This window comes from Carassius carassius, chromosome 9, assembly GCF_963082965.1.
Source record: "Carassius carassius chromosome 9, fCarCar2.1, whole genome shotgun sequence".
NCBI lineage: Eukaryota > Metazoa > Chordata > Actinopteri > Cypriniformes > Cyprinidae > Carassius > Carassius carassius.
In genome coordinates this window covers 12,761,697-12,779,477 of record NC_081763.1, presented here as the reverse complement: position 1 = coordinate 12,779,477, position 17,781 = coordinate 12,761,697, and the positions used below count along the sequence as shown (strand labels likewise).

Here is a 17,781-nt window from a genome sequence, read left to right as displayed (position 1 = left end):
GTATTTTATTTGGATGATTTTTTTAAATCAGATTTACTAATGACCAATTATCTTTGATCACAGGCAAGTGATTTCTTCTTGGAATTGTAAAAAAAATAAAAAATAAATAAAAATAAAGAATAAATAAAAAACAGGGGCTACCTACAGCATTCATTGGATCTTGACTGGATCAATTTACTCTCTGAGGGTGTGTGCATCCATGTTGGGACAACAAAATTCGCATTTCTGATTGGCATTTAACTCTGTATAACTTGAGAGTGCCATGAACTTTATTTGTCAATTAATTGTATATAGCGGGACAAATGAACCCCCGTACGTCTTACAGCATGAGAAATACAAGCTGTGGCATGTGAAGTGGTTGAAATGAGTGTCTCACAGGGAAAGCGTGAGGCTTGAGAGCCCTGTATGCTATACAAGCTGTGCATAAGAGTCCAAATACTGTATATATGGAATGTTGCCTTTCTGTAAAGAAACAGACCTTAAACCTTAAATAACACAATCACAGCTGCACATAATCATAGCTGCACAAAAATAAATCAATTCAAAAATTCACTTTAAGTATTTTCAAAAAAATTTCATTCTCTGTATTACCATTCAGTTTCTCTCTTGGTACGCTCTATGCCAACAATGCAGAGACTGATCTAATCCCAGACATGATATTTTTCAAAATGATCTTTTAAGATCCTTGGACACTGACAAAATGGCAGCAGAGAGCTATCAATGCAGTATCTGCTCTAGGTTAAGGGTTAACGAAATCTTCTGTAGCACCTACACTTTACGAACATAGACACTGTGGTCTTCAGAAGCATTTAGTTACATTAATATTGGCCAATATTAAGCTAATTTCTATGACTGATTTAGGGAAGGTTCCATCAGTTTAGTTTAGATTTATTTTCACAAAAAAACCATCCAGGGTTTGCTCAGGATGGACACACATCTGTAGACCAATCAGTTTGATCATCCCCAAACCCATAAACCCAAAAACTGAAGGCAAAAATCCAGGTGGCAGACAAAAAAAACAAAAACTACACCAACAAGGGGTTCTTATAGCACCAAACAAACCCCTGAATTCCTGTCAGCCTGCTTTGGCCCCCATATTCTATCCCAAGTGCCCAAAATAAGTTCCTGTTTGTCCTTTTCAAATACCCCCCCCCCCCCCCCCATGTTACCCAGTCAGCCTTGCTGGTTAAGGCTGTTGTGTACATTCCTATACCTGATCTTATTAGTCTTGGTTCTGGTATCCACCAGAGCCGTCATAGTTAGCCTCCATGTCAGCGTTGTATCCAGTGTACTCTGTGGCTGCAGCAGGTGCTCCTGCAGGATCGTGGCTGGGATCAGTATAGTCCTGAGAGAAGAGAGATGAACTAGCGCCTAACTTGTACCTCTGGAATGCGAAAAAAGCTTGACCAGCCTTTAGGAAAATGAAGATGCCAGGAGGAGGTTTAGAGCGTGGGATCAGGGGGAATTGCAATCAATATTAAAGGATTATGGCAACAGGAGAGGAGGACATTTCAGTTTTGATGGTGAATAAAATGGTATCAGTTAAGGGAATCAAGTAAGAATTAAATGAAAGGAGTTGATGAGAATGACATGAAGGGACAGAGAGAGAGAGAGAGAGAGAGAGAGAGAGAGAGAGAGAAAAAAACAGAAAAGCATTAGTTTGATTAAGATAAAAGATTTAAATGGTTAGTCAGCTTTAAGCTTAACTGAGTCCTGAATACATTTGTAGCTATAACCTTTTAAACCAAACTATTTAAACATAGACTTAGAAGCCTAAAACAAAAACAAAACATAAAACCAGAACTTGAGACAAACTTAAGACAATTTAATCAAACAACATCTGCCAGTATACATTATAAGATCTATCACAGGATAAATATTCAACAAAGATTTTAAGCAACAAGCTAAACTCAGCTCAACTGTAAACAAACGTTTTAGAAGAAGATCATGAAATGCCAAGACAATAACAGAAGTGAATGAACGAGTAACGCAAGTCAAGGTCAACGTATCCAGCCATGGATCCTGTAGACAATCTTGCATAATGTTACACAACAATTCTGTGAAGAGCTCAGCTGAACGAAAACATGTGCAACTGGTGCCCCCTAGTCAATTAACACTGTAACTGCAATTTAAAAACTATCATTTAGTCAGGAAAACATTGATTTTCTGGCACACCAAGAACAGAAGTTTGGGGTTGGGAAGATTTGTTAATGTTTTTGAAAGAAGTCTCTTATGCTCAACAAGGCTGCATTTATTTGGTCTATTTAAAAGAACTGTTTTCTATCTTATATATATATAATTTGTTTTGGCATGCAAAGCTAAATTTTCAGCATCATTACTCCAGTCTTCAGTGTCAAATGATCTTTTAGAAATCAGTCTGATATGCTCATGTGCTGCTCAATAAATATGTTTTATTATTATTTTGTTGAAAACTGTGATGCCTTTTATTCAGCATTATTTGATGTATAGAAAGTTCAAATTGACAGCATTTATTTGTAATATTAATATTTTCTAACTTTATAAACACATTCACTTCTATGTTTGGTATGTAATTCAATGCATACTTTCTGAAAAGAGTATTAATTTCTTCCAAAAAGTCTCAATGAACCCACATTTTTGAAAAATAGTGTACCTTTAACCCCACTCTTTATGACAAATGGCGGAAAAGACTGAAAGGTGAAAATCATATCATCTTACTGTAGATCATGTTGTCATAATTTCATAATTCCAAGTAGATATGTGTTTAAAACTCTTTCCAGTTCATACAAGGAAGTTCAGGGCTTGATATGGCACTGTAATAAAAAAAAACCCATCCTGTCTTTATTGGTATCTATGAATGTAAGATTTTTGAAGGAGTGCTTCTGTAGTTGATGTCTATGGCATAGTTAACAAATAAGAATGTGTGGGGTAAGTGTTAGACAAATGGAGGTGGAGTATGAGGGGTGAAAAGTTTGTCGTATTCCTCTTGAAATGAGACTTTCTTTAGGCGCTCCAGGGCCAGCAGCGCAAGAACACCCTGAAGAAAAACAGATTGACCAGAGCCAACGATCAACAGAAGGAATGATGGGAAAAAAAAAACATTTCAACAAAACTGGGTTAATCTTATCAATGCAGCTGGGTGGTTTCTGTAAGAGAAGTGATTTGAGGAATTATAGGTTAGAAGGAAAATCTGCAAACAGAGAAAAACAAACGATTACTGGGCTAAATAAGTCAATTCTCTGGAAAAGAAGCTAGAGAGCAAAGTACAGAAAGCAGATTAGTGAATGAAGCCATGTGGATCAGAAGCACAGGCCATGTACAGCGGCTGATGTTCACAGGTCAGTTATTGAGAAGAAAGCATGACATGCATGTATTCTAATAAAATTTAATTATTAGATGAAAAACTTAAAATGCTTTAATGAAGATTAGAAATATTACCTTGTCAACTAACTCAAATACATAAGTTAAAGTACAAAAAAAATTAAAACTATAAATGAATAAAACCTTAAAATATAAGAAAGCTCATTTGAAATATTAATAAATAATATTTAAGTACTGGTTCATCATCACCAATGCAATCTGGTGTAATAAAAGGCCTTGGGAAGATCATTAATTTCTGACTGAGAAGAAAATGTAGATATTGAATCTCGCAAATCAAATATGAGTCAGATCAATTCGATTTTGTAGCAAGCATTTACTTTGGATGAAAAATTACAGAAGCATTATAAATAATTAAGTCAGTACAGACCCAAGTAAATATGGAGAAGAAGGCAAAGGTGATGGCTGCTCTGGCTGCGTCTCCACCCGCTTTGAGAGGGTTATCTTCTGGTTTAGCCACCTGCCACTGATTAGCCAGGAAACAGAATCCCACAAACCACACGAAAGACCAGAAAGCTGGGAGAAAAATGGGAAAGGTGCAGAATTTCAGGTCAATAAACAAAGAAATCAAAAGCAGAGTGATAGCATAATCTAACGGTGCTCTGATTAAAACAGTCAATTTATATTTACAGGCATAGATGGTTCAACTGCACCACAAATTCAGCACAGCACTGTAGTAAGTCTACATTTGACCAACAGAGGGCAGTGTAGGTTAAAGTAATGCTGTGGTAGCAGCTCTATAGATCAGACTTTAGAAGTGCTTTTGAGTCAAAAAGACCTTAAAACCAATTGTATATGGGAAACATCACCTTCTTAAAGTCATATAAAACCATTCATAGGTATTCAAATAAATAAGACATAGTGTGTGGTTTGTAGAAAGAGTGAGGCTGATTCAGCAGGAGGCTTGCAATTAATCTATCATCTTAGGGATATAAAATATTGATGTACAGTAATGTATGCATTCTATCAGCAGTTTACCTGAAATGCCAATATCAGCTAAAACAGCCTTCTTGCGGTCTTTAACACTGCTTATCTGAGGAAAGTAGACGTCCAGTGCCATGAAAGCGGCACAGCAGAGGAAGGCCAGGGTTCCCATACCCACAGCATAGTTACAGGCATTCTGGTTACGGTTAAAGATGCAATGCTCCTCCACCTCGTCCGGACGGTTCACATAGCCCTCATTAGCAATGCATCCAAAGATCACAATGGAAAAGATCTGAGAAGGGGAATAAAAAGGAGAACATAAGAGTTTGTGTAAAGGTGATATGGACATACCACACTTTTATTTATAACCATGGGTTATTTTTGGTCATACTTTACCCTGGATAAGTCAACACACTTAGGTAGTCAGGTTTTGGGATTTCGTACTTTACATGTGTTACAATTATACACTTACAAGTCACTTTTATCCAAAGTGACTAGGAAATGATGAACATTTCCTAAAAAAGTATCTATAGTACACAATACCAATTTTAAGTGTAAGCTAGATTAGTACACAGGTTGGAGAAGAGGTGAGATGCAAGGTACCAGGTTAATACAAGCGTTCAGCTTTCCTAATAAACAAACTAGCATTTTCCTGCCATCAAATTAAATTGTTTCTTTGCAGCCAAAATGTTTTCGGCAGATGCATTCTATCATCACAGAAAGCACTGAGCATGTGTATGTCTCACTTTGTTGATTGTTGTTACAGGGTTTGTTTTCTTATAAGGAAGATTTGAGACTTCCATAATAATAAGTGCCTTTTTGTTTTCAGATGAGCCCATGTTCTCTTTTTGGCTCCAGAGGAATAGTCAATCAGGAGAATGGAGGCAATTTTTTTGCAAAGGATGGTGTTTTTAACAGCTGTGCATCTGTCCAGTATGTCTGAATGTGTGAGAGTGAGAGAAAGAGAGAGAGAGAGAGACACTTCATTACTCCACTCATGCAACTACGTTAAAATGCTCTTGGCTACCAGAAAACTGTTCCATAGTCATTCCCTAATTGCCAGCTACAAGCCCATGATTTAATCCAGAGAATCAGCTTTATATTAAAACTTACACTCTTAAAAATAAAGGTGCTTCAAAAGGTTCTTCAAGCGATGCCATAGAAGAACCATTTTTGGTTCCACAAAGAACCATTCAGTCAAAGGTTCTTAAAAAGAACCATCTCTTTCTAACCTTTTTATAATCTGAGGAACCTTCTTTCACCAAAAAGAAGCTTTTGTGAAACAGAAAGATGCTTATGTTAAAGGTTCTTTATGGAACTATTTAGACAAAAAGTTTCTTCTATGGTCTCGCGAAGCACCTTTATTTTTAAGAGTGTATGTCAAGGGGTTTGGCAACATCAAATCAAATAAACACTGAATCTCTGAGATACAGGTTCAATGGCTCATTCAAACCTTTAACTTTATCTTATTAAGCACATATAAACAAGATATCATCATGGCTGACTTATGGTTAACTTAAGGTATAAGCAAGCCCTATAGTATAATATAATAATATAGGACTTTCAGCTCTGTTTATCTTATTTTAATGTTTAAATCCATTGCATGGGATTTACCTCCAAAATTTCCTGCATTGCATTTTAGAAGTAAAATTTAGAAGAAGAAAATAGAGTTATGAATTGTGAATGTAGAATAAAAAAAAAAAAACTTCAAAAAAATGGCAAAAAATGTCTTTCTATTGAGTTGTTTTTACCAGATGAATGCAAAAAGAACATTATGCAAACAATGGTGCCAGATTCACAAACTAAGGACACAATGTCTTTTTTTTTTTTTTTTTTTTTAGTTTATCAGAATCATAAAGTATACCCAATGTATTCCAATTCATGAATAACTGACTCTTTTGAACAACTTATTTTTAGTGAATCAAAAATATATACAGCATGAACAGTGTAGTCTGATTCATGAACAAATGACTCTTAAGAGCCTGGTTCTTTTTTAGTGAATCAAAAACAGGTGGACAATGCAGTCTGATTCATGAAAGAATGACAATTAATCAACATCTGATTTCAACATATAGCCTTCAATATCTTCATTTAGTTTTTTATTTTGCCCTCCCAATCATCTAAGTGAACATGAATATGACTGTAAACACATGATTGTTATGTTAGAGATGATAAAGCAGTATCATTGCATACTGACTGTCCACTTGACGTGTTGCTAAAGACATGCAAGACTACAATACATTTCTCTCTCTCTCGTATGGTCAAATGATCTGCCTGCCGTTAATTAGCTGCCCTGATCACAAGGCCCCATGGCTAAGAGCATGAAAGCAGGCATTGTAACAGGCAGCACGCAGGATCTGGATCTTGTGATCGTCAAGAGCAAGGCTTCACGTGCTCCGTTTCAACCTGACTGGAGTGTTTTAGGCACATGTCTGTGAAATTAGCAATATTAATGTTTAACACTTTGTTTTTTAACCGTGGGAAAAAAAATATTAAAGTGTATTGGTAAAAAATAGTATAAAACGGTTCTTTGTCCTAGTTGTCATCTTGTTTATACTGTGACAACCAGGTTCTCTAATGTCTTTAAATGAAAGCATAAGCTGACAAACCCATTCTTGTACATTTTCTATAGCTAACATATATTCCATCATACACCCAAGCACATTTCTTACTTTTCGCCTGCTAATTCTGTACATTATTTTGTACAAGCCTTGTCATGTTGCACATTAATATTACAAAAATATTTGACTATATTTTTGTATCGATTTATATTGTGCTGTATTATGCTGCATTTACTTTTATTTTCCATTATGTGATTTTTGATTAACGTTTTGTGTAACACCTCAATTCCCCTCAGTGGCTTAATAAAGTGCCACCCTATCCAAATTATTACACATAAGTCACATTTTGTAGAGTTTAGCACATCCCACAAGGTCAGTGTGTCATATTATATTGATTTTAATTGGTCTTCACTGTAATTTTTGGTCCTTCAATCATTCAGACATATCAGCTGGGGCTGGTTTGTGCTTGTACCATTTTAGAGCCAGCAACTATGGCTCACCTACCATATAAATCAATCAACACCTTGAAAGAAAGAGAAATCCAGCTATTCAACAGGGCTCTTTACACAAAGCACTGAGTCCGCTTGTGTAATGTTAGACAGAGGGCAGGACAAAAATGACAGGTTCAAATTAACCTACTATAAAAAAAGAGCAATCATTCTACTTCACTGATAGTCTGGATACTGGTCGTTTTTCGTATACTGGTCTTCATTTCTCTCTTTTTTTCTCAGTCCGTTACATGCCTGCCTCTCTTTGCCTCTCTCCCCACCTCCCCCTCCCCCTCCCCCTCCCCCTCCAATCCCTCGCTTTTAATCTCCCTGACCTTGTGCTCACTATGGGGGAAAGAGAGATCACGAGAGAGGGAGAAAGACTGAGTCATAAGACTACAGATGAAGACCACCTATATACATCTGAAGTGCTCCCCCACAGAGCCAACCTGACCACTGCTTCACAGCATTCAGAAATCATGTGTCTATGACTGGAGTCATATGTAGAGCAATAGATCTGCTGTGGTATAAACGGGGAAATTAAATTAAACTGCTCTGGTACATTGGTAAATAGCATATTTCATGTCATATATATATATATATATATATATATATATATATATATATTCTAAAACAACTGATTCCAGACTCAGTGACTCTATTATATGTTTTATCACTCTAAATGTTAACTTTAGCCTCCCTGTTGAGTGTTCATGTGATAAAATATTTTAATAAAAATAAATGATAGTCAACACTATTTGTATATATTTCTGTGTATTATAATATTGGTGCATATGAATGAACATTATTCCTTTTTTTCCCGCTTTAGAACATTTATGTTTACCTATTTTACCTATTAGGCTTTTGAATCTAAAATAAGAGTGCAAGACAAAATGCTGATTAGATATGAGACACAGTGCATGATTAAACACTGAAACACTGCCACAATATCACAACCGAACAATGGAAGATCCTGCCAGGAAATAAATCAATCACAGCCTGTATTATTCAAGGGATAAAGAGGCTCCGCAAACAATATTTTCACTCTTGACATAATGACTGTGCAGGAAAAAAGGTGGACATAATGGAGAGAGATGGAGAGTATGTCACCCTGCAGCAGAATACAGCTGTGCCATTAGTCCAAGAACGGACTACAGTAAAATGACCGTGCTATATTTAAAGTGTTACATACACATTGTAGAGGACAGAACAGGAAAATTATGTGATACTCTAATACGGTTACAGAGAAACAGACTGCAGATAGATGCTGGATGAATACAGTGTGGCAGCTTGGGAGAGTAAATGAATGAACTATTTTTTAACGCCCATGTTTTCAAATTCTGTCTGTGAACTATGTGTCAGTGAGGGTTCCTGTGGGAAAGAGACTACTTATGCAATTCAAAAATCCAAAAGATCATCAATTTTAAAGCGAGAAACTGTTTATAAACAAGAAATGTGGAAAGACTCTGAGTCGGAATCAGACACTATGCATCATGGTATCTACCAGAACTGAATCATGACTAAGTAGTTCACTTCACTCATGTTGTAGTTCATAGAAAGAGGAAATAGAAAATGTCAAATGACACAGGTTCAAATCCAGAAATATTCTAGTGGCAATCCCATTAATGCCTTTTACGGTTCATTATTATTATTTTTTTACTCAAAGTGAGCCTGTTAGTATCCAGCCTGAAGTCTCCGATAGTTGTCATGCCAACGCAGAAGCAGCGCTCATTCAGCCAATCAGATTATGAATCAGACGAACACACCTACAATCCACCCTGAAGATTCCACACAACACTAACATGCAGGCAAATCAACAGTTGGATGCCTCTTGAAGCTGAAGGGTGGCATTTCTGTGCATACAGGAACTTATAGGAGGAGGGAAAAAAATGTGTTTCTCTTACTTAATAATGTGATTTAGTAGGAACAGAGATGGTGAAGCACCTGGACAGTTCACAGACCAGGCTTGATATAGGACTACAACTAATTGTGCAATTTTTAAAGGACATGCTCAAATTAGGGAAGTCGTGGCCTAATGGTTAGAGAGTCGGACTCCCAATCGAAAGGTTGTGAGTTCGAGTCCCGGGCCGGCAGGAATTGTAGGTGGGGGGAGTGCATGTACAGTTCTCTCTCCACCCTCAATACCACGACTTAGGTGCCCTTGAGCAAGGCATCGAACCCCCAACTGCTCCCCGGGCGCCGCAGCATAAATGGCTGCCCACTGCTCCGGGTGTGTGTTCACAGTGTGTGTGTGTGTTCACTGCTCTGTGTGTGTGCATTTCGGATGGGTTAAATGCAGAGCACAAATTCTGAGTATGGGTCACCATACTTGGCTGAATGTCACTTCACTTTAAATACAGGACATAACAAAATGATTAAAACATGAATAAATATACGATTTCAATGGGTTTCAGGGGAGCTTTGTAGAGCATAACCAGAGAATTGATTTATAAACATTTCAATGTCTTTTAGCATTTTGCTAATTTCTGTTGCCAACGAATGCAATTTTTTATAAATGAGCAATGAACTCTGAGTCAGTGCTCATTTGATATATCAAGATCCTTATGTGTAGATTCTGACATGTAGATAATTTCAATTGTCGAATGATCACTCGACGATAGCATAGTTGTGGTTTAATCACTGATTCAGACACCTGCCCACCCCCCCCCCTCTTCTAATCTCCCTCCACCCCCTCATCACAATGTGTCTCTCCACAAAACCTTTTTATTAGCAAATAGTGCATGCATGCGCATTCATGCAAGAGTCAAATGTTTAAACAAAATCAGGAGCAACTGGCTGAATAAAGACTGAGGAAATGATCAAAGAAACAAAGTGTTAAATATTGTTTAGTTAGACAGAAACCTCCCCTGTAAAGGTAACAGGGCAGTAGACATTGCCAGATCCATCGTGAATATTGAGCTTCTTAAGAACTGTTGTTTTCCAAACCTCTACATGCTTTATTCTCTATATCCATTAATGGTGTCTGAGCTGGGGTTTTCTTTTTTTTTCATTTTAGAAATAAATATATTAAATTGGAATTACTATTTTACACTAGCTTAAAATAGTATAATAGTCATATTATATCAGCTCTAGTCAGGGGCGTCGGACTGGGGGGGTAAAGGGTACCGAGTACCCAGGGCCCGAGGCAGGGGGGGGGCCCTTAGACGTCAGTTTTCTATACATACATATACATGCACTAACATTTGTATAGCATTTATGTACAACTAAAAAAGTTCCTGTGCAAAACTAAACTTGTAGTTAGGCGCTGGTTTGGTATAAAAAAGTCATTTTCATGCTGTGCAGGGCCCCACACCCCTCTCGAATCAATGCAAATGGTACGACCCGCAGGTCAGGTGCTTCTGCTGCGGACCCGCGGTGATTGAATCAGTTGATGAGACAGGAGCTGGAGTGAGCCGTGAAGAGTCATGTCTCTCCTTAAGAAAGGAAAATCAGGGGCTCAAAAACGAAAAGAGAAGCAGAATAAAGAGAGAAGGGCAAATGAGGGCAAGCAGTTGCTCACAAATTTTTTTGAAAAGAGAGGTGAGCTCCAAATGCATCATCAAGCATTGACATTGTTTTAACATAAATATCTACTCCCGGTAGAATAGCATACATTTATGTTTGCATTTATGAATAATATACCAATACTTTATAGTATCACACCCTTCATAGCAGAGGTGGAAAGTAACGAATTACATTTACTCGCGTTACTGTAATTGAGTAGCTTTTTTGTGTACTTCTACTTTTTAAAGTATTTTTTTTAATCTGTAATTTTACTTTTACTTAAGTATATTTTGTTTGAAGTATTGTACTTCGCTACATTTTAAAACACATTAATTACTGAGTAAAAAAAAAAAAATCGCTCCCTGGAAGCTATGTCAGTAAATAATGGGCAGGAGGGCAAACTGGCGCTAAAATCACAAGAAAGATGCAGACGGACAAAACAGGCGTTAGTGGTGCAGACACCGCTGAAAACGAAACCCCGTCATATTCTGAAGTTGAACTCGAAGGAAATGAAGTGAACCCCTGGCCATATGTATGCTCTATTATGCTGTGCTTGCCTAGGGAGACCAAACTAGCAGTTTATAAAATCTCGACAAGACATCAACCCCACGTAAGCATATAGAGGTGAGCTAAATAATTGCGTCATTGCATTGGTGGTTAAAATGATGCTTTGACATTTTAGCAAGAGGTTTTGCACAAATTAGCCAAAAAGACTGGTGCGGAGTGTGCGATATATATTGTCTGCGATAATATCATAATTGTTGTTTTAATGATGTACACGCGCATTTAGAGTGTTCTTTCACTGTGTGATTCAGTCTGTTGAAATGCATTTAGAATGAAATCAATCAAAATCATTTAGAATCAAAATCACACAAAGAATGCTGTCTTGTCCTCTAAAAATCATAATCACACACACACACACACACACACACACATATATATATATATATATATATATATATATATATATATATATAGTTAGATCAGTGGGGATTTCTTTAAGACTGTAAGGGAAGCTCAGCTTCCCCTCTATTGTAAAAAAAAAAAACCCAACGGTCAAATATGTACTATTGTGTATTATGTATTGTGTTAATCAGCTACATGTCGGCTGACTCGATTTTCTTCTCATACATTCCCGTAGCGTCACAGTGCATTTCCCTGTTGAAGCCGAGCGTCCATTGACTTCGATGGGGCTGCTTTGAACAGTTTTTTTCAGTGCTCCGAAGCTAGACGGTCATTGGATAAATGCTGCGATTATGTCCCGCCCACGGACGCTCAGCGTCTCTGGAGGTGAATGAAGACTGGGCTTCCGCGTGATGATTGGAGGATCTGTCGATCTCCTTTTGACTGACAGCGGTCTGCACCATAAGAAGTCGGTGAAGTTGTTTCACGCTCAGTCCCATGATCGCGGATTTCTCAAGTGTATTCGAAAGACAAACTGCGGCAATATTTCTTGATATTTGTAAAATGCAGAACCACCACAAAATTAAATTGGTAACTAAGACAGATTGAAAATCTGCGCGCGCGCGCACACACACACACACACACACACACACACACACACACACACACACACACACACACACACTATAGCCATCTAGTGGTTAAAGTGATTTATTACAATTTTTTAACTGAATTTCCCCAAAAATGGGCAAAAATCTTACATTAAACCTTATAAAATTATCCATGGTATCCCCATGTATGAAAGTTAGAAATCTGGGTCTTTTATGAAGTGAATTTTACCTGAAATGCTTTTTTCTTTTTTTGTAAAAAAAAAAAAGCCTATTTAAATAAATATTTATTTATTTATAGAAATGTAAAAGATTTAAATCCTCCAAAAACTGTACAAAGTTTAGTAAAAACATAAATGAACAGAGTAAAATTATATTTGTAAAAAATTTTAATATTTTACTATTACAAAATGAAATGTTATTGTCTGGGGTCAAAAAGACCCCGAGTGTCACTACAAATGAAGACCATCAGAGGGTTATAATGTAGGCCGAAAATGAGCTTCCCCTCTTTGAAAGACCAGCAGCCGCCACTGATATATATATATATATATATATATATATTTTTTTTTTTTTTTTTTTTACAACAGGACAGTAAACTAAGAGACTTGCGTTTTAGACACCATATTGCCATTGTTTTTGCTCTATTTCTACAACAAAAATTTATTCCAAACACAGCCACCAAAGCAAAATTTTGCATCTCTGAGCAACATGACAGTGTTTCGTTTCTGAATGAATCAACCGTTTAAATGATTTGGTTCAATCGCAATGACTCACTTATTAACAGTGACTTGCTGACACATACTGGCCATTTTAATTTCACATTTAAAGTATCTTTTGATTTTTTTTTTTTTTATAATTAAGTTTTTATAATTTCAAATGAGTATTCAACATTTTATGTCTGGCATATCAAAACATTATTCATGCATTTGTAACTGCAGGTTAAATGCATTCTTGTCCTGCACTAAACAGTGTAATACATCTAAATGCCACGTCCGATGAAGCTTTTGCATTTCCTCTGTATTGAAAAGATGAGTTTGTTGATACTGATTTGCCAGATAACAGCCCAAATGTTTTATTATTCTAAATAACTGATTCCTTTAATTAAAAACAACTAGTTTGAGATTAATAGACCTATCCCAGGGGTGTCAAACTCAGTTCCTGGATGGCCATAGCCCTGCAGAGTTTAGTTCTAACCCTGCTCCAGCACACATATCATGTAGTTTTCAAATAAACCTAAATGATTAGATTAGCTGGATCAGGTGTGTTTAATTAGGGTTAAATCTAAACTGTGCAGGACTGTGGCCCTCCAGGAACTGAGTTTGACACCCTTGGTCTGTCCCATTTTTGACTCCCTCCCACTGTTAAAATGTAACTAAGTAATTTTTACTCTGAGTAAATTTTAAATGAGCTACTTTTTACTTTTACTTGAGTGGATTTTTTAGACTGGTACTTTTACTTGTACTTAAGTAAAATTTCATTAATGTAATGGTACTTTTACTTGAGTAGAATATTTTTGTACTCTTTCCACCTCTGCTTCATAGCGAGCAAACAATGTTTCTGATTATTACATGGCTTGGCTGAATTCCAATGTAGAATGCGGTCTGTTATTTCTTGATAACAGACCGCTGCGAAGTATAACAGACCGTTGCCATGAAAAACAGCGCGTTGCTATGGACGCGGAACGGACTATTTTCTATGGCGGAAGCAATACAATCGTTTTTAAATCAATAAACTCTTCTGCTGCAGTTCTCCCCACTCTCAGAGTCAGAAGTTTACATGAAAACACTGTATATTTCCCTCCATTGTCAAAATCTAACACCCGCGAAAACACAGATCGTTAGCGCCTATTTTACCGCATTGTTATGCAAATTAGCTCGCACACGCTCTTACATTAAGTACAGGATTGTTCTCAGTATAATAATGCACATCTTAATGATTGAAAAATGACTTATTTTAAAACATAATTCAAAGACTGAATGTCTAGTTTGGCGGTTAGTTTACCCTGTGATTCTATAGTCTGCATTTATTTTAAACAGACAAATAATCATCAATTATCTTGTACTTAGCCTACACTTTAAAAAAAAGGTATTGTGACAATAAAGGATATTTTAGCAACCATTTGAAGCCATATATTTCAGTTTCAGAGTCAGACCCTGCAGCAGCAGGCCCCTCATCATGGCTAGGTGAAAGCAGTGACAGTGAGGTGGATGTGAGTGTGACAGTGAGACAAGGTGAGCTTTTTAACACTTAGTAATTAGTAATTAAGTGTTAAGAGGAAATAAGCAAAATTAGTACATTGTTATTGTACACATTTAAACTTTAAAGTGTAATTACTAATTACAGTTTAAAGTTTACAGTTTAAAGTTTAAATGTGTACAATAACAATGTACCCATTTTGTTTATTTCCTCTTGTAGCAGAGGCAGAAATAGAAGATGAGGTTGATATAAGTGATCAGAGGGAAAGTGAAGAATGTGATGAAGGTAGTCAGGAGCAGGAGGACAGAGCTGAAGAGGAAAGAGAAGAGAATGAGAGACTTAGGGATACTGGAGAGGGATTGTCAGAGGACCCAGGATTATGGCCAACAACTCTTACTGATAAGCACAGGAAAACTATTGTTCAAATGCTAGCAAAAAACTGGACTTTAAAGACCTGATCAGCAAATTTGCGCATGCAAAGACCCGTCAATGGGCATTTAGTAAAAACTGACATTATTTAGTTTGTGTTTCAGACCAAAGTTTTTCTCATTTGGTATGGTCATTTTCAGAACTGCTTTACAGTATATTTGATTTAGTCCAGGTTTGGACCTGCTAGACCTTTTGTCATCTCAGTAAGTAGTACTTTCGACAATAAAACAAAAATATATTAATCAGAGTGTGGCCTATTTTGTTTACATTTTAAGTGTTTTTATGATAAAAATGCAATACCTTACCCATTGGTATCACTATGGTATTGGGGGCCCAGCAAGATGGTTTGTACCCAGGGCCCAAAATTTGGTGCTACGCCCCTGGCTCTAGTCTTATGTTTACAACACAAATGTGATGCACACTGCAGTACGTTAAGGTAGGATGATTGTTTCTCCATATTTTTTCATGTAGCCTACATGTCTGTTCAACTAGAGACCAAAATAAAAATTAAAGCAATAAATTGGAACGCGCAGATTAGAGCGCGAGACTGTGCATTTAGGCGGCAAAGCTTTACTAGCCGTTACCGCGTCATCACATGACGCTCGGGCTCGCTCTTAAATTATGTAATTAGTAGAATCACTCTCACCCATGACACTATGCGTAGAATAGCCTGCGGTTGCTGAAAGAACGTAATTGGATCGAATGTGCCACCAGCCTTGCCAGCCCCGTATGCCTGCTCCATCCTCAGAGGTTCGTGATTTCTCCGTGTCTGAAGCTAATTTTTATTTTATTTTTTAACAGAAATATAATTGACCTTGGTGTCAAATCAATGTATCCACGCGCTACACCGCTCTAGCCCTCGTCTGTCGGCCGATCTTGCTCTTGGATGTCCGTTCGTGGAGGTTTTCTTGTAAAACGATGTCCCTTCCACTCCGCACTTCTCTCATTTCAAGGGAGGAGAGAGGAGCCCGAGTAAACACGCATCCAGGGGAACACGGGAGCGCGCATTATGCTGTCAGGCTTGCGCACTCTCGAGGATACTTAGGCGCGCCGCCGATCACGTGCCCGCCAGACGCTGAGTACTAGCAAAGACTACAGAATACCCCTAAAGAGACTTTAGTACTTGTTACTGTGTTTACGTGGAAAGAAATACATTTGGCATAGGAGTAGAACAGCGTAAACAGTATTCCTAAAATTATGGAAACACATCAAAGACCAATACATTGAATTTTAAAATGACAAATCCATGTAACCTTGTGCCACCTAGTGACTGCCTGTAGCCCTCACCCGGAAAACAAATGCTTATGTAGACACAATATTAAATAAAAATATATTTATTTCGTTTATGGTAAGTAAAACCAAAAATAAAGACAGGGATGCACCGCAAACTGTTCCAAATTCACTTGCCAACAGGCAGTTATATCAACAACTTATTTTACAGGTGGTGATGGACAAATCTAAATAATACTATTTTAATTTATTTATATATTTATATTAAACCGTTATAATATAATTATTATATAATATAATAATTAATTCTTCAGCATAACTTCTTTAATGACAGGAACATCATTAAAGAAAACTATATATATATATATATATATATATATATATATATACATATATATATATATATACATATACATATATATATGTGTTTATATATATATATATATATATATATATATATAAACACACACACACACACACGCACACACACACAGACTTAAAAGAGGAAATAATGCTTCATGGTAGGTTGTCTTTTAGTTTTCAAAATAATGTATTTGCTAATGCTTCACATGTTATAAGGGCAAGGCTTAAAGTCAGTATTACAATAAAATGTCAACTGCTGAATGAAAATAACAGGTACAGTCAGTGTGTTATGAGCAATCTGTCTGGTAACCAGAGGCCGATGGTGAGTAGTCAGAAATAAAATGAATAAGACTGAAGTGAGAGTGTAAATTTACTAGGGTGTTAATTATGAATAAGTTGTTCACAGAGTTAAGTAAGAGTGCTTAATCAAGCAATACTTGTTTTTAAAAAAATACTTGGTACAACATTTTTGTGTAAATTCATCCATGCACATCCGTTTCAAGCACAGTCTGTTATCTTCAGTCACACACAAAAAGTCCATAAATGAAAAAGGTTCAAAATTGTACTTCCACAGTTAAAGGCAGGGTAGGTAATAAATGTATAAACAACTTTCTTCCAAATTTGTTTAAACTTTCTATATATATCAATGCATAATTAAAATGTAAGTAGTCTGATAAAAAGAGTATAAAAATCGAGTGACTCTAGACCGTTTAATCTGTATTAAACACAGCTCATTATTTCCATTTCGGGACGAAACATAGGATTGGCTTAGGCGACTGTCACTCTCTCGCAACCATGGCAACCACCCTTTTGCCACACATGACCTGCCCACTTGCGCGCGCACGTTTGATTTGAGGAATTCAAGAGGCACGGATCCTAGGAATACCAAAACAATGGCAGAGAAACAGCAAGCAAAATTCACAGTACCAGCCTATGCAGTTAGTGAAGGCAAACCAGGCAAAAAAAGGAAGACAGTAACAGTACAAGAAAAGGCAATGAACAAAAAGTCTTTGGATAAACAAAGAAATAAAACGCGAGTTAATATCGTCGTGGCTTTCCATCGATGGCGAGAACTGAGGGAACTCAAGGGGTTGAAAAGTGACTCCTTGATGGCTTTATTTCTGCTGGACAGGTAAATCTTTCTTTTTGTATTTTGATCATACATATTTTTTTGTTTATTTTTCCATGAAGCATGTGTCATTAGCACACGTAGCTGTG

At 36.8% G+C, this 17,781-nt stretch overlaps 1 protein-coding gene across 2 annotated transcripts; it reads right to left on the bottom strand.

Moving 5' to 3' along the window:
• Positions 1 to 1,159: 1,159 nt before the first annotated feature.
• Positions 1,160 to 16,006, bottom strand: LOC132148967 (synaptogyrin-1-like). 2 transcript variants are annotated; one of them, XM_059557808.1, is made up of 4 exons: positions 15,617 to 16,006; positions 4,336 to 4,573; positions 3,728 to 3,873; positions 1,160 to 1,411 (listed from the first exon to the last, which is right to left on the bottom strand). In XM_059557808.1, exons 1-4 carry the CDS (start codon positions 15,710 to 15,712, stop codon positions 1,223 to 1,225), a joined length of 669 nt encoding a protein of 222 aa, XP_059413791.1. In that variant the 5' UTR covers positions 15,713 to 16,006; the 3' UTR covers positions 1,160 to 1,222. The 2 variants fall into 2 exon arrangements, with proteins under 2 accessions (XP_059413791.1, XP_059413792.1); XM_059557809.1 differs by lacking the exon at positions 1,160 to 1,411 and adding an exon at positions 1,805 to 3,016 and having other exon boundaries at positions 15,617 to 16,005.
• Positions 16,007 to 17,781: the final 1,775 nt, after the last annotated feature.